The sequence below is a fragment of the Ochotona curzoniae genome, unplaced genomic scaffold (genome assembly GCF_017591425.1).
Source record: "Ochotona curzoniae isolate NIBS_2020 unplaced genomic scaffold, NIBS_Ocur_1.0 patch378, whole genome shotgun sequence".
In the NCBI taxonomy this organism is placed as follows: Eukaryota; Metazoa; Chordata; class Mammalia; order Lagomorpha; family Ochotonidae; genus Ochotona; species Ochotona curzoniae.
This window is the reverse complement of record NW_024466948.1, coordinates 79,853-96,902: the sequence shown is the minus strand read 5'-3', so window position 1 is coordinate 96,902 and position 17,050 is coordinate 79,853. Positions and strand designations below refer to the sequence as shown.

At 47.4% G+C, this 17,050-nt stretch overlaps 1 protein-coding gene and 1 non-coding gene across 2 annotated transcripts in view; one reads left to right on the top strand and one right to left on the bottom strand.

Moving 5' to 3' along the window:
• Positions 1-8,328: 8,328 nt before the first annotated feature.
• Positions 8,329-8,449, top strand: LOC121167499. The gene has a single exon (XR_005885598.1).
• A 1,357-nt stretch (positions 8,450-9,806) lies between these two features.
• LOC121167490 (MAGUK p55 subfamily member 7-like) overlaps positions 9,807-17,050 on the bottom strand; it is a gene marked incomplete at its 5' end in the record, with an annotated part of 68,842 nt that continues 61,598 nt past the window's right edge. The window contains 4 exons of the mRNA XM_040996935.1: positions 9,807-12,562; positions 13,974-14,117; positions 15,669-15,777; positions 16,816-16,909. Coding sequence (XP_040852869.1) covers positions 12,383-12,562; positions 13,974-14,117; positions 15,669-15,777; positions 16,816-16,909 — 527 coding nt within the window. The remainder of the gene's footprint in view (positions 12,563-13,973; positions 14,118-15,668; positions 15,778-16,815; positions 16,910-17,050) is intronic.

Here is a 17,050-nt window from a genome sequence, read left to right as displayed (position 1 = left end):
ATTGCAGTGGGCTTGCAATGAGGGCAGGTAAACCAGAAAATGAAGGATCTATCTCTCGGCCTCTTCCTCTCTGTGTAATTCTGGTTTTTAAATTTGCAAAATCTTTTTTAAAAAGAGGGTAGAATTTCATGCGGACATAGTTTTGATTCATTTTAGCTAACACTAAGGTACGTGACTTCTGGATTACATGTTAGAAAGTGTGTCTAGTTATACAGCTAACTGTCACACTGTTGCATTCCCAGCAGCTGGGAATGAGAGACCCTGGTGTTCTGCATGCTGACTGGCATGTGGTATTATCAGTGTTCTTGATTCCGGTCATTTTAAGAGCTGTGTGATGCTGTTTTCGTCTGAACTGTAATATGACATGGGGCAACTTTTCATGACTTATGTGCCAGCTCTTACTTCATGAGTGAGGCACTTACTTGGGCCTTTTGTTCACTTTTTAATTGGATTACTCATTTTCTGTATGTTGGATTGTAAGAGTTCTTTGAAAATTTGGGGGCAACAGTGGTTGGTTACATGTGTCTTTTGCAAGTATTTTTTCCCCCAGGCTGTGGATTGTCTTCTTGTTTTTTGATCAGCATCTTTTACAGAGCAGAAGATCATAGCTATTGATTTACTTATCGCACAGTTCCAGTGTCCACTGCTGAGATTTTGAAAGAAATATTTATTTAAGATGGGGCTGGCAGGTCTCTACCATCCACTAGCTCACCTTCACCTGGCCACGACGGCTGAGCTGCACCAAGCTGAAAACTGAGGCTTTTGGCCATCTTCTGCTGCCTTCCCAAATATATTTACAGGGAGTTGGTTCAGTAGTTGGAACAGGTGGGACTTGAACCACGAACCACTACCATAATAAAAGAGGTTGACATTGCAAGCATCAGTTTAACATGCAGCACCACATCAATCTCTAGTGCTGAGATGTTGCAACTTGCAAATATTCTTTCTGCCTCCTTTACTTTTTTCTATCACCATTGCATTCCTGATTCACTTGTGTTGGTATGCTTGACAATGTTCCACAAGTGTCTGATGCCCTATTTCTTTTATTATAAATGTAGTAATGAGAGAGAGAGAGAGAGAGAGATCTGTTGGTTCACTCCCCAAATACTCACCGAGATCAGCGCTGGAAGCCAGGACCTCACTCCAGGTTTCCCATGTAGCGGGAAGCACCCAGTGAGCCATCACCTTCTCCTCTCCACGCTGTGCATTAGCTGGGAGCTGGGAGCCGAACTGGGACTTGAACCCTTCCACTTATAGATGGAATGTGGGTGTCCCAAATAGGATGCGCCTGCTAGGCCACTTGCCTGCACCCGAGTTCACTCTGCTTTTGTTATGTCTTCTCCTCAGACTGTATAATGTCAATTGACCTTCAAGGCTGACCAATTCTTCTTTTCTTTTAGTTGAAATCTTTTCTTAGTATTCTCCCTCTGGTGAGTTTTTAATTGTGGTCCTTTTAGAATTTTTGTTTGGGTCTTCTTTAAGATTTTTTTTTTTTTTTCATTGGAAAGGCGGATATACAGAGAGGAGAGACAGAGAGGAAGATCTTCCGTCGATGATTCACTCCCCAAGTGAGCGCAACGGGCCGATACTATGCCGATCCGAAGCCAGGAGCCTCTTTCTCCCACGCTGCAGGGTCCCAAAGCTTTGGGCCGTCTCGACTGCTTTCCCAGGCCACAGGCAGGGAGCTTGATTAGACATATGGGATCCTGGGCGTGCAAGGCGAGGACCTTTTTTTTGGGTCTTCTTTATATTCCTTTTTACGGGAATTTTCTACTTTGAGACATTGCTGTAATTTTCTTTCATTTTTTTGGAGAATTTTCTTTAGTCCTTTGAAATGTTTTAAAATTTATTTTTATTGCAGAGTCAGATATACCAAGAGGAGAAGAGAGGGGAAGATCTTCTGTCCAATGATTTACTCAATCTCCAAGTGACTGCAACAGCTGGTGCTGCGCCAATCCGAAGCCAGGAGCCAGGAACCTCCTCCAGCTCTCCCACACAGGTGCAGAGTCCCAAGGTTTTGGGCTGCCCTTGACTACTTCCCCAGGCCACAAGCAGGGAGCTGGATGGGAAGTGGAGCTGCTGGGATTAGAACTGGCGCCCATATGGGATCGCGGCACGTTCAAGGTGAGGACTTTAGCCACTAGGCCACTGTGCCAGGCCCAGTCCTTTGAAATATTTGTAACTGCTGGTTGAAGTGTTTAGAAAGTCTAATTGCCATGGCCACTATCTCTTCATCGGCATGATTTCTCTCTCCCCTTTGCAGTCTGTAGGAAGCCCGTTGTGTCCAGACTCCTGTTTATCTCATCAAGCTTCATCTTGCGCTCCACCCTTTGACACCTGGGGTCTTGCCAGTCTTCCTCTATCTTCGCATGCCCCAAGCCTTCTTGTCTTCCAACCCCACAGATTCACAGGCTTTGCTTACTTGCCTTCCTAGGAAACCTTCCTCAATGCCCCACACCCCAGTGCCATCCTATTCCCAAAGGGGCTCCATGCAGCAGATTTGAACTGTGGTGAAGGGGTGTGTTATGTGGAATGGAAACATAAAGGGAGTAGGTTAGGACAAAGCCAAAGGAAGAAGTCCAGACCCTGAGCCTTCAGACCATGTGGTATCAACATCAGTTGAGGTAGAGCTGGGTCCCTTTTCTCAGAACATGGAACAGAGGCTTCAGACTCAGGATCGTGAAAGAGTCAGAGCCCCAGAACAAGGGTCTGGGAAAAACACTCAGAGAACTGATTGGTATCACAAAGCTCTATGTCCTTGACTTTGAACGTGAAAGCTTGAGGCAAGGAAACTTTGCAGGTGCTCACAAGGATCTGGCCTCCATGTTCATATCAAGATCAGGGGCAGACACTCAGTGCAGCACTTAATATACCACTGGCACACCTCTACCCCTAGCAGAGTGCCCTTTGCACCTGATGGAAGGCAGGAGGCAGTTGTATCCCTGCTACCCAACGTGGGAGAATCAGACTGTGAGACCCCGGTGCCTGACCCTTCAAGGGGTGTACATTTGGGGAGTACACCGATAGATGGAAGTTCCTCTCAAATGCAACTAAAATAAACCAAGGAGTCCATGTTCAGATTTGTCCCTACTACCAGATCCAACAGTGAAGTCGCTTAAGTCTTGCACCTGAAATGATGATCCACTTAGTCCCAGCTCTCGCCTTCCACAAAAGACCCAGTGCTCCCAACATAACCCATTGGAAAACCATAACTTGAGCAGCCACCAACCCCAACCCTATGAACATGACGCGGGCTACCCATGGACAAGGCAGCATCAGCTGCTGCTGGTGGTGTTACTCTCTAGAGAGAATGTCAGGTTGGGTAATAATAGATGAGATAGCAAAATTATTGAGAAGATGGAATAAAATCTGTCCAAAAATAATTAAGAAAGATCTTGGATAAATGTAGTGATAACCAAGCAGAGGGCTATGTGTGTGTGCAGAAGGCTGTGAGAACTTCCAGAAGCTCTTCTAACTAGTCTGTTTTATTTCAAGCAGGTACATTAATTTGATGAGTGTAAAGGCAAAATACAATGACAACATGGAAGATCGTTGATAGGAATGTCCAAATTTAATATCCAGACAGGAGAGCAGAAACTTGCTCTCCAACCTCTCTCCTCCCTATGCTGCCAGCATCCTTCCAAAGCTGAAATTGGTACGGGAACCACCTTGGCACATCCCGAGTCCTGACTTCCGTGCTCTGTTCATCCATACTTCTCACTTGGTTCACTTCTATCTACCTGGACAGGGCTGCCACTTGGTGTGGGGAACTTCACGCTTGTCCAGCCTCATGTTGTCAGGTAGCCAATGGTTGTCTCTGAGACTGGACCTGGAGAGCAGTGAGTGGTGTAGCAGGCATTCCTTCAAGGCTGTGCCCCTTGGTGCGTGACCCCAGCCCTGGTGGGAATGTGGCTAGCAAGCAAGGCCTCGTCCCATAATGCAGACACTCTGAGGTGGGACCCAGAGTAGAGGTTTTAACAAGGTTTCTCAGAAATGCCTGTGTTTGCTGCCCTGGAGGTGGCTGGGCCCAGGGAGGGAGCACTACGCAGATCCAGCCAGCAGCAGGAATCCATGTCGGGACTCTGTGACGAGTCGCTCTGGTTACCTAACTGTCTTGCACTGAGTTCCTAGTATAGCTAGCTTATACCCCAATTTGAGACCCTGTCTCAGAGTGAAGTTGGCCCATGGAAAGAAGCCAGGGAGTCAGTCCAAGACCTATGCCTCGAGACACACAGAGCCAAATCTCAAGAATGTTGCCGGAGTCCCCACACCAAACATCATCTCCAGCCAGTGCTGCTCTGTGCTACCCACATACAAAAGCAAACTGCCTTTTGACTGAGGCCAGGTTGGTTTGAGCATCTTGAGTTGACACTGAAGCCTGAAGGAGGACTGGGTGTCTGATGTTGCAGCTAAGTTACCACGTTATGTCCGAGTGCCTGGGTCTGAATCCTGACCCTGCTCCTGATCCCAGCTTCCTAGCAATGCACACCATGGGAGGGAGTAATGGGTGGTCCAAGTACTTGGGTCTCTACCAATGACACGGCAGACCGTGACTGAGTTCCCAGCTCCCGGCTTTAGCCTGACCCCTCCTTAGGTCATTCCTGGCATATGGGGACTATTCAGCACCTGGAAGATCTCTCTGCCCCTCGGATGAACTCAAGGAAGGTGTGCGTGTGTGTCTGGTCTATAAAGACTCAAGGAATTCCAGGCAATGCAATACGCAAATGCTATTCTATGCCAGTTAGGGAATATGAGACACACACACAAAAGCCACTGTGTAAAAATTAGACAATTGAGAACTCATTATTCCTAACCTATGGAGAAAATGAAGACCACTTGAACACTCTTCTTCCCTCCACTACTGTGGCTTACCCCGCCACAGTGCCAACGAACCTCCCTTTTCTCACATCTCTCTCCAGATGCCGTCAACAGCTGCAACTAAACCGGACTGATGTCACTTGAGTCTCCCACATGGGTGGAAGGGGCCCAAGTCTCAGCCATCACCTGCTCCTTTCCCAGGTGCATTGGCAGGAAGCTGGATTACAAGTCACTCCAACAGGTATTTCAGGCAGTGGTACTGCACCACAACACCAGCCCCTTCTCTGATCCTTAAGAGATCCTGGCACCAAGCTCTTCTTTTTTAGATTATTTGTTTTAAAGGCAGAGTTAAACAGGGGCGGGGGGAGGTAGGTACACATACACGCAGAGAGAGAATTAATATGAGTCTTCCATCTTTCCATCTGCTGGTTAATTTCTCAAAAGGCTGCAATTGCCAGGGATGCATCAAGCTACAGTCAGGAGCATGGAACTCCATCTGTGTCTCCACTGTGTGGTACAAAGGCCCAAGCACTGGGCAGCCTGCAGTTGCTTTCCTAAGTGCATTAGTAGGGAGCTGACTTAAGAGTGGAGCAACTGGGACTTGAACCGGTGTCACCACAGGAATGTTGGCATCACGGGCAACAGCTCTACCCACCACACCTCAACACAAACAGGCTTGCATTATCCTCAGGGGCAGAACCATTTTATCGTTTGTTTATTTATTTATCTATCTACCTACCTATCTATTTATTTATTTCAGCAAAGGGGCATATGGATATTGACATCAGTGATAGGTCATACCAAACTATCAATACAGAAATTAGCCTGTTGGGCCCAGTGCAATACCATAGTGATTAAAGTCCTCACCTTGAACGCACCGGGATCCCATATGGGCACCAGTTCTAATCCCGGCAGCTCCACTTCCCTTCCAGTTCCCTGCCTCTGGCCTGGGAATGTAGTCAAGGATGGCCCAAGGCTTTGGGACCCTGCACCCATGTGGGTGACCTGGAAGAGGTTCCTGGTTCCTGGCTTCGGATTGGCTCAGCTCCAGCCACTGCGGCCACTTGGGGAGTGAACCTTCAGACAGAAGATCTTCCTCTCTGCCTCTCCTCCTCTCTGTATATCCGCCTTTCCAATAAAAAATAAACAAATTAAAAAAATTAAATTAGCCTGTTATAGGTTTATTGAATTCCACATCCTGCAGTTACCTTGGCAGGGCTAGACCCTGATCTAGTTAAGAAAATCATCTTTCCACAAATTATTCAGATTGCAGACAGAAGCAGAGGCAGAGAAATGCTCTGTGTGTTGGTTTACCCTGCCCCCAGTGTCTGCAATGATTGGGACTGGACTGGGACTAGGCCAGGAACTGTTAGCTCAATCCAGGCCTGCCTGTGCAGCACAGACATGGCCACTTGAGCCATCACTGCCATGTCCAAGAAAAGGCCTTAGCAGGAAAGTGGGACAGAAGCCAGACCCTGACATCAAACCTAAGGCAATCCAATGTGGGCCCAAACTTCTGTCCCAGCTCGAGCTTTTCATATAATTCAGAACTATATTGGGGCCTAGTGGCTAAACTCCTTGCCTTGCATGCACCAGGATCTCATAGGGGTGCTGCTTCGTATCTCGGCTGCTCCACTTTTCTTCCAGCTCCCTGTTTGTGGCCTGGGAAAGCGGAGGAGGACAGTGCAAAGCGTTGTGCCCCTGAAGCTATGTTGGAGACCAGGGAGAAGCTCCTGGTTTCATATCAGCTCAGCTCCAGCCACTGTGGCAACTTGGGGAGTGAATCAACAGATGGAGATCCTTCTCTCTGTAAATCTGACTTTCCAATAAAAATAAATACATCTTAGAAAAAAATTAATTCAGCTCTATATTAATGCCAATTATTTAGCCCTGCCCTACTTCACCCGAGGTTCCCTATGTAGCCCAACTGAAGGCCTGTGCAAAGCCTGTAGTTTCAAAATGGTAAGGCCTTCTTGGTGAAGTTCTGAAAAAAAATGAAGGGCAGTTGTCCTTTGATTTACATGTTGATGCATTTCTGGAAAATTCAGTGTATAGGTTAGTCTTGCCAAAGTACCACTCAGGTTACTGTTCCTCCCAAGTCGCTGGAGCAATTTTTTCATTTATTGATTTCTCAGGAAAAAAAAAAAATCAGAGAGACAAACATTCCTGAACTCAATTTTATTCCTGCTCTGAAACTTCTAATAATATCATTGTCATTTCTGGTTAGTTTACAATTTCATTTTAATCTCTTCAATCATCAGGCTGTTTTAACACCAAAAGATTTAGGTTTTAATCTGGGGGCGGGGCAGTTATTCGTTATCCTTTCTGGTCCTCAGACTGTGACTATCAAGTATAAAGTATTTAAAGTATTTTGGAATTTTATGAGCTTCCTGCTCTGCTCCAGGCTCCGGCTTCCTGCTCTGCTCCAGGCTCCAGCTTCCTGCTCTGCTCCAGGCTCCGGCTTCCTGCTCTGCTCCAGGCTCCAGCTTCCTGCTCTTGCACCCCTCAGGGAGGCAGGGGGTGAATGCCCAAGTACTCGGGGTCCTGTCACATGTGTGGTAGAACCGGGTGGAGTTCCAGTCCCTGGCTTCACCTTGACCCAGCCCTGGCTGTTGCAAGAATTGGGGGGTCATGAATTAGTGGCTAGAAGCTCTCTGCTTTTCAGATGCGTGGGGATGAAAATTTAAAAAATCGAAATGCTCAGTAGGGTATAATTTGAGCTTTCAGGACAAATGATTCTTCTCAATCCGTAAGGTCATCATCCTGAGGAACTACGTTTTGCAGACCCTTTGCATCCATTTTCTTGACAGTCTAAGAGTTTTACAGATTACCAAATAATGTGGCTTTGCCGATTATGTTCCCCAATTTTTCCTTTCTGTCTTCGGCGCTCTTTCATGGATCACACCACTGATTGCAAAAACAGTGACTTTCTGGCCCAATTAATGGACACTAAATTCCTTCTTGGAATTACTAGTATGCCCTCTGCTTTGTTTGCTGGAATGAATCTGCCTCCTATTTTGTTACCAATCTTATTATTGAAACACTTTGGTTCTTGGAAGCTATTGGTTTAATTTTTTATGTTTCTGAAATCTTTTTGTAAGATTTATTTTTTTTTTATTGCAAAGTCAGAGATATAGAGAGAGGAGAGACAGAGAGGAAGATCTTCCGTCCGATGATTTACTCATTTCCCAAATGATCACGACAGCCGGTGCTGCACCGATCTGAAGCCAAGAGCCAGGAATTTCCTCTAGGTCTCCCATGTGGGTGCAGGGTCCCAAGGCTTTGGGCCGTTTTCGACTACTTCCCCAGGCCACAAGCAGGGATCTAGACAAGAATTGGGGCTGCACCCATATGGGATCGTGACACGTTCAAGGCAAGGACTTTAGCTGTTAGGCCACGGTGCCGGGCCCCTGAAATCCCTTAATGCATGAATGTATATTATCTAGGTTTGTAGGCGACAGATCTGGTCTTCCTATCTTAAGGACTTTCTCTCTTTAAATGTATATTTAAGCACTCACTGGGGCTTGGTCCTCTCCTTGTGGTCCCGACCGGTTGTGAGCAAGAGAAGCAGGACTGGTTTGGGACTGTCCTGTTCGAGTGGATGCACATCACCCTGGTTCCCAGTAGGACAAACAGGTGCCTCACAGGCCTGCCAGGGTGCGTCCCCAAACTTCACCTGTGCAAGCCTCCAAAGGCACAGGCAGACTGAGGTGTCCCGCGGGCTCTGTAGCAGATTGTGCTGCGTAACATGCAGTGGTAGTGTGCCCCGAGTTTGGCTTTTATCCTTGAAAGACGGAGTAAGGGAGAGACCCCTGACCTGCTAGTTTGCCCCAGAAGGCCCCTTGCGGGGAGGGCCAGCACTGTGCGCCCCAGCTCGGCCCAGCTGCCCCTTCTCTTGCAGCAAAAGAAAAATTAAAAAAAAAAAAAGAGTATTTAATCTCAACTACCTGAAAGTCTCAGTGACACACAGATAGAAGAGATGGGGAGAGAAGAAGAGAGAAGAGAGGGAGAGGAGATAGAGGAATGGAGGGTGGAAGAGGGAGGGAAGGAGACGAGAGGGAGAATCTTCCATCCGCAGGTTCACTCCTCAAATGGTTGTAATGACCCAGGTTGGGCCTGGCTGAAGCCAGGGGTCAGGAGCTTCTTCCAGACCTCCCATGTGGGTGTAGGGTGCAAGCACTCAGGCTCTCTCCCACTGCTTTCCCAGACACTTTAGTAGGTAGGCAGACTGGAAATGGAGCAGCCAGGTATCAAACCAATGCCCACAAGGGATGCTGGTGTTGAGGTGGCAGCTCCATCTGCTATGCCAGAGCACTGGCCTTAGGATTTGTTTTGTAGAAAAGAAACTCTTTACTAGGAAATCTGCCATAAACTTAGCAGCAGGGCAATTGTTTCTGAAGGGTGCTGAGGAATATGTACACAGCTAGCTTTACATGATGTGATAAAATGGTTGTGATAGTCATAACACAGGGGTTCACAAAGGCCAACTCCTTCTATCCCAGAGTTTATATCTGAAAACAGAGCCAGACACAGACAGAGACATTCCACCCATGGGTTCACTCATCAAATGCCCAGAGTAGCTGGAGCAGGTGTAAATCTGAACCAGGAGGCAGGGACATCATCTGAGTCTCCCATGTGCAAGGCAGGGACCCACGGACTTGAGCCATCACCTGCTGCACTAGGCACTGAGCCCTGCAGGAACAGAAGGTGGAAGGGTGTCCCCCTCAGGGCTGGTCCTGGAGCACGCATCCCAGTGTGTTTTCCCCGTGCCCCATTGCTGCACTGTGGTGGGGAGAGTAAAAGCTCCGCGTCTCTAGCAACTACAAACAAAAAGGCGAATTCAGTGTTCATCGTGGTGACTTCGATAGGTCACTTTGTCTAGGAGTGGGAGAGCAGTGATTTGATCTCTCCGGGGTGAATGGTGTGCTAGCACAAATTCACAGCATGATGGAATGCGGTGACAAGTGTAAAACCAATCAAGTATGCACATCCTTTGAAGACACAATTTTATTAAGATGTAAGGTTTTCCATTACATTGAATTATACATTCTTGCTTCTCAGAAAGAAAGGAAGTACTAAGGTCTTTGGGAAGACTTGGATGGCATGCCTGTAACCCCAACAGGCTTATCGTCGTTGTCCATTGTGAACGATTCCGCTTTTAGACACTCTGTCATCATCTGGTCCCTGGAACGTCGGCCTCGGAAACTCTCAGGGAGAGCTGCCATCGTGATCAGGCAAATCCAGGTTGAAAAACAGAATGCCAACGTCACCTTTTCCATTTGTTTCTCACCAACTCTGGTTTAGCATTCATGGGAGCACAGAATTTCCTTCTTGGTTTGAATGTTCGATGCAGGGCTTGCCCAAGTCAATATACCTCTTTCCTCCGATGGTGGCTGGCGAGGCTGCCAGGACAAGGGGACGCTGCTCATCTCAGTGTGTATTTGTGGAGGAGGAAGGCACAGAATCGGAGGCCTTTGTGTATGAGTGGTTCCTGGCCCGCCCTCTGAGCTAGCCCTGTCCATTAGATTGGAATGAAATCTGTGTAGCCGGGAAGATGGCCACAGGAAACCATTTAGGAAGCAGTGTCTATTACACTACCTGATTTCTCCAAAGCGCTTTCTTTCTATTACTTAAGAAAATACCACTTTAGATCTGGTCTAAGAAGGGAGAAAGTTGAGGACAGTTTCATTTTTATAACACCCGATTGCCACTGCCTCATCGCCGTCACCATCTCTACCCGCTTTCTCGAGAAGGGCAGGGCTTCCAGTCTGAAACTGGTTTGAAACAAAGAGCCAGGGCACACGGACTCACAAAGGACCTCAGCGCAGCTGCAGAGGGCAGACTCAGCCCTCCTGTGCCTGCGTGCCTCAGAGGACTGCTGACATTGCCTTCACTCTTTGTAGCAGAGGTCTTCCACTAGAGGACATCCTCGTTAGTGTTTCACAAATCCAACGCTCTACCCGAACCGAGACTGGTACTCTTCTCAGACCAGCCACAGGACGACAGGTTTTCAAAAATCAGATCTGGCCACTGAGAAACTCAGAACTCACAACTCGGCTGATGTGAAATGACACTGGGTGATTGGTGACTGCGTCTCACGTCTCCAAATGTGCTTCTTCTCCCTGAAGATGCCCAGTGGCTGATTCGACCAAGTAGAGTGCACTTGTGGCTATGTCAGTATTTACATGGAATGTTGACCTCCAATTAGAAAACTATCTTAAATTATGACATCTTTACATATAATCAATTTATTTTATGAATAGCCTCATCTGATCATTAAAAAAATATGCCTTTCAAACAGTTCATAAATATATAAAATTTAGCTACATTCTATTTTTCTTTAAACATGACATTTAAACTCTCTTTATAGATCAACAAAAAATAATTTCTTTCTGTATGAAACTCACAGATGCAACACACATTCTAACCTGTCGTTAGAATGTGCGGATTTCCAACAGGCTGAACGGTACCATTCACTTGCAGCTCAGCAGTAGTGAAGGGAAAGGAACGACCCCGCCCAATGTTCAGCTCATTAAGCGTCTCTCCTGGATCTCTAACAATAGCTCTGGCTGGCATGAACAACTGTTTTGCTGATAAAAAAAAAGTTAACACAAACGTCAAGAATTTTCTAAAGCACATCCTAATGAAATTGACATGTTTGGGGCATCACTCATCGCACAGACCTACACAATGATGGCATCCTCTTGAGTCACGACACGGGCTTCGGGGTGGGGATCAGGCTGTCAGATACACTGGGAAAGTCTAAAGCCACTTCAAACACAACTAACGGTTTGGGTGGCCCCAGAAGGGGTCTCCGTGAGGAGTTAGAGATAAAAACTGTCATCATCTACTGCCCCAACGTATTATTGTTCTTCTTACAATGAATGCCTGAAGGGAGGGTTGCTAGTTGCACATCTCATGATTAAAAAAAAAAAACAAAACGCATTTTCCCTTATTAAATATTTGCAGCCATGTGCCCCTAAGGACTTCTCAAGCTGTCACTTGGCAGTTACTTAAGGTCAACGTTCAAGAAGGATCCTTCAAGAAGGATCTTTAAAACGCAGCCCTGTAAACGCCAGGGCCAGGTGTGCCATCTGCCTCGTGGTCAGCTCTGCCCATCTATTTTGTGCCACATGGGAAGCAGCCGAGTGCTCCCGGCTGGGTGGAGTAGTGCCAAGGCCACTCGTTAAGGCGTCTGTGGCTAACAGGCAGGCTTGGATGGTCGGGCCCACCTTGGGGATGGGAAGACGCGCCGGACACCAGCGTACCCCAAGTCTCCAGCTGCAGTTCTTTAGGGAAAAAAAAATCCAGCCTCCCACTGGATTTTTCTACTAAGGATGACAAGGAGGCTCCACATTGTGCGTGAAAAACAGTACTGTGCAAATTTTGATTCTGGATCTTAAATTCACTCATTGTGTTTCAAATAAGGCTGTAAGAGACATACACAAAAAACCAGCTGTGACAGTGACACCGACGGAAAAAAAAAACCCCACCACCAAAACGGCAACTAATGTAATCATGCACTCAATCAAAAAGACAAGATGATGCTGGAGTTTCCTCCTAGTTATGAATGCAGCCAGCTCACTGGGACCCAATGGGTATCTGTCTCTAATTTGTCAAAAGTTGTTTTCAGCTCATTAAATGCCGTGGTGAGATCATCATTTACTATAATTTTGTCAAAAAGATGGCCATATTGACTTTCCATTATCTGTGCTGATTTAATCATTTCTTGAAAGTCTTCTTCCTACAAAAAGAAGTATTAGGGGAAAAAGAAATTGGTTACCCAGGTCCTGACATCATCTGGCCTCCACAGACCCTCTCTAACCGGTTTGCCCACTTGCAGCTGGGGTCAGTGCCCAGTGTGCGATCTCAGCCAGAAGTAGGCACTGCCCTCTGCAACCACAACTCCTCTCTCTCTGATGGGCTTGCAACCCCAATGCTCCTAAGTCAAAACTCCCTTGGTAACTTAAGAGTAGCAGTTGCTAATTCATTGCACATTACAGGGATCTGTCAGTTTTAAAATAGCTACCAAAGGGAGGACTGTGGCTGCTGAGGCAGTTCCCAGCCACATCACTGATGCCTATTCAAAGGAGGGTACTGGTACCATCAGCCGCTTTGCCCAGTTAGATGCCATCATGGGGGTGGCTGCTGCATGTCCTCCACCTCCTCAGGGCATAGCAGGAGTCCTCCTACCTGCGCTGGAAAGCCCTCTGGTCACTAACACACCTCAGTTTCTGTTCCCAGGGACACTCCCAGGAAATGCAACTGTCACTGTGGACTAGCAGTAGTAGTTAATTCATCCCATAGCCCAAATGGTGCCTTTTCTGTTACTGTGCCAAACAGGATTATTGACACAAGTTATTAAACAAAAAGACAAGTGATGACAATTTTCATTTAGATTATAAGTGAGTTAAAAGTAACTGAAGTTGTTATTTTTAGCATTAAAAATACGTCTGGTCTGAAAATAATTAGCCCGACTTCCACATAAATGTTGGGTCTACGGAAATCGAATCCGTATGTATGGTTGAGCCAACTGACTATGGAGAGCTCAGGGTGGGTGGTAGGCACAGCCCTCTGAGACACTGCCTGGGCTGTGTCCATACTCGTCCCACACCTCAGAGCCTGGGTTTCAGTCCCAGTGCCACTTCAGTTCTTTTTTAAAGAGTTACAAAGAGAACCTCCACCTGCTAGTTCACTTCCCAAATGGTTAGGATGGCTGGATCTGAGCCAGGCTGAAGATGGGAGACAGGAGCTTCTTGGTCTCCCACATGGATGCAGGGCCCCAAAGACTTGGACCCTCCTCTGCTGTCTTCCCAGGCCATTAACAGGGAGCTGGATCAGAGCCAGGACCTCAACCGGTGCCTGCATGTGATGCTTGTGCTGCAGGCAGAGGCTTGGCCTGCCAGGCCATGGTGCCAGACCTCAGCTCTACTTCTGACTCCAACCTCCTGGGAAGCAGCAGGTAATGGTTCAAGCATTTGGGATGCCTGTCACTAATGTGGCAGACCCAGTTAAGAGTTCACTGCATCCTGCATAGATGTTCAGACCACAGCATCACCTCTGGCCACCCCCAGCAGCACTGGACTGCCTCGCACAGCAGCCAGGGGCCCCTCTCCTCTAGCTAGTCACCGACCACAAGGCGTGACCCTCCTCACCGTGAAGGGCTTCGCAGCTGCTTGGTCATCCCTGCTAGAAATGATCTTGGCATTTTTCCTTGTCACTCTGAGTCGCTCTATAGACGGGGGCTTTATAAAGATCACATACGGCTTGAATTCGAGTGTCCTTAAATGCTTCACCGTCTGCAGGGAAGGAACAATGTACTTTTTCTTAGAACGTCAGGCTTTACTGGTTCTCCTCGCGAAGCAGAAAATTCCTTCACTCCCTATGTGACAAAGTCTGGCACTGAGCAAGGGGGAACACTAACTCAGGAAGGAAGATGACGCTGCTGACACGTTTGCAGAGTTGGGAAACAGGGCCCTAACCGACTGGAGGCTCACTGCAGAGATGAGCACCAGAAAGAGGATGACAGGCAACAGGAGCTGACTGGGGTTTTCCATCGTCAGCATTTCTGCTTCCTTCAACATTAAGCAAAATGTTGTGGTAGCTAGCAGTCAGAAAACTAAAAATGAACTCACCTTTTCATTACCCTAGAGACAGAGGGCGCGGTAGGACATTTCAGGAAATGCACAGGATGCACTAATCGGCACACGGTCCTCCGCACTCCCTCCCGCTGGGAGCCCTCAGGTCCCCCCTCCTAGGTGTTCAGCACCTACATTCCTAGGTGACCATGAACCTGCACTGCAAGTGCTTCCTTCTGTCTACCTGTTCTCAGCAGGGAATTCCTTAAACTCCTTCTCCAGGTAAGCTCAGCCAGGGCTTCGGTATTATCATTATCCAGATGGTCCTTGATCATTTTACATTTAACAAAAACCTCCTCAGGAGAAAAAGGCTCGACAACTGAACTTGGATTTGGAAATATCCCGGCAGGGCCCACACCGTAGCTCAGCAAGCTGGGACACTGAGTGCCACAAAGGCCACCTTCTTGGGAGTCCCGGCCTCTTCATTTCTTTTTTTTTTTTAAGATTTATTTTATTATTTTTTTATTGAAAAGGCGGATATACAGAGAGGAGAGACAGAGAATGGCCGATGCTATGCCGATCCGAAGCCAGGAGCCTCTTCCGGGTCTCCCACGCGGGTGCAGGGTTCCAAGGCTTTGGGCCATCCTCGACTGCCTTCCCGGGCCACAGGCGGGGAGCTGGATGGGAAGCGGGGCTGCCAGGATTAGAACCGGCGCCCATATGGGATCCCTGGCATGCGAGGCGAGGACCTTAACCACTGCGCCACTGCGCCACTGCGCCGGGCCCTGCTGCTTCACTTCTGATCCAGCTTCTGGCTGACGTGACATCTGGGGTGGATCCCTGTCCCCTCTGTGGGAGACTGGGATGGAGCTTCTGATTGCTGGCTTCCGCCTGGGTCAGCCCGGACTGCTGCTCCCATCTGGGGCAGTGAACCCCACTTCCCCAGTGGGGATGGGGGCTCCCCTTTCTCATTCTCTCCCTCTGTTGTTACACCTTTCAAAATAAATAAGATTAACATGCAGGAATATCACAGTCATCACCCTTGGTAAAAGCTGAATGCAAACAAGAGTTATAAATGCAATTCTTGGGTCTCTTCACTCCTCTTTTCTAGCGATGTTATAGGGTTTCTGGCCATCAAAATGTTTCCAGCTACATTTCCAGGCTTCTGTGATCCGGAAACGCCACAGATAGCCCAGAGCACACACAGAGCAAACACCTGTGGCACATGGGGCACGCAGGTCGGGGCGAGGGATAAGGCCAGCGGCCACTTACATGGGGCTGAACGTCCAGCAAACAAACTTTGTTCTTGGCAAGCACAGACCTCACCGAATCTATACTGGTGCCATAGTAGTTGTTTTTGTATTCTCCATATTCAATGAACCTGCAGGAAACAACAGATGCCTTGGAGTCATTTGTGAATTTAAATAACAATGTAGATGGCAAGACATCATTCATAGGTTAAGAATATTTTTGCTGACCATGTAATTTTTTTTTTTTTACTGTTTAACAACAACAACAACAAAAAAGAGCCAAGTACTCCAGAATGTCTATTAAAAAAAAATCTTCAATTTCATATTTCCAAATCAGTAACACTTGCTTGAATTACACTTAACGCAGAAGAAAAGCACTTTCGTCTCAGGCATTCTAATGTTTTCCATCCACCCCTGCTTCAGTAAAACGGGGAACTGGGCACACACAGAGGCTCCTGAAGTTTCACTGCACACTGCCGAGGAGCCACGCTGGCCCCGGAGTGCGTGGCGGGAGCTGGGGGTGGCTAATGGAACCAGGGCAGCCGATTATGTGCTATAAAAACACAACCACTGTGCCAACGGCGAGAAAAGCATTTCGATGTCTCAATAAAATCCCACAATCGTGCACTAAAACACACATTTGAGTCTGATACCCAAAAATATTCATGCTTCAGCAAATGGAAAACCCAAATGGGGGAGTGGGGAGGCCTTACGAGCTAGCTAGAGGCAGTGGTACAGGCGAGTAATGAGAATGGAACCGTGCCTCCCGGGTTTGGAAGAACCAGTGTGAGAGGGAGGGCGGCGGGGCCAGGGGCACCAGGCACACAGCACTTGGTACTTCGTTAGCTTTTAAAATAGAATTCTGTCTAAATTATACAGTAGGACTCAATCAGTGGCCTGGAAAAGAGGTCACTGTCAGATGCTAGCACGCCTTCCTGTCGGGAGAGAATCCTGACACTTCCAACATGGCAGCTCGAGGGTATTAAAAAAAAGTACAAGTGAAGGCGATCACGATGGCTCGCGGACTCACCCTTATTTCTTACGTAACTCTCGAATACCGTGAGAAGGAAAATGCATTTCAAGTGAAGGGGAACCCACGGTTGGCTAAAACGGGGTACACAGGCATGTATTTACAAAGAAGTTCAAGAGTTCTAGAAAATTCCACGTACTTGTTATTCTGTACGTCTGTCTCAAACAAATGCTTGGAAATGAAAATGTACTCAACGCCATCACTCTCCTGGCTTCGTTTTGCTCTTGTAGTATCTGTGGTTGATCGGAAAGGAGTTTAGAATATCCCTAAGGCAAATACTGAAAAACTAAACATTATAGGTACATAAGTTTTTTAAGAGGGATTTTTAAACCTTTAAAAAGCAAATTCACAAAGAAAATATAGTATGCTGTTGT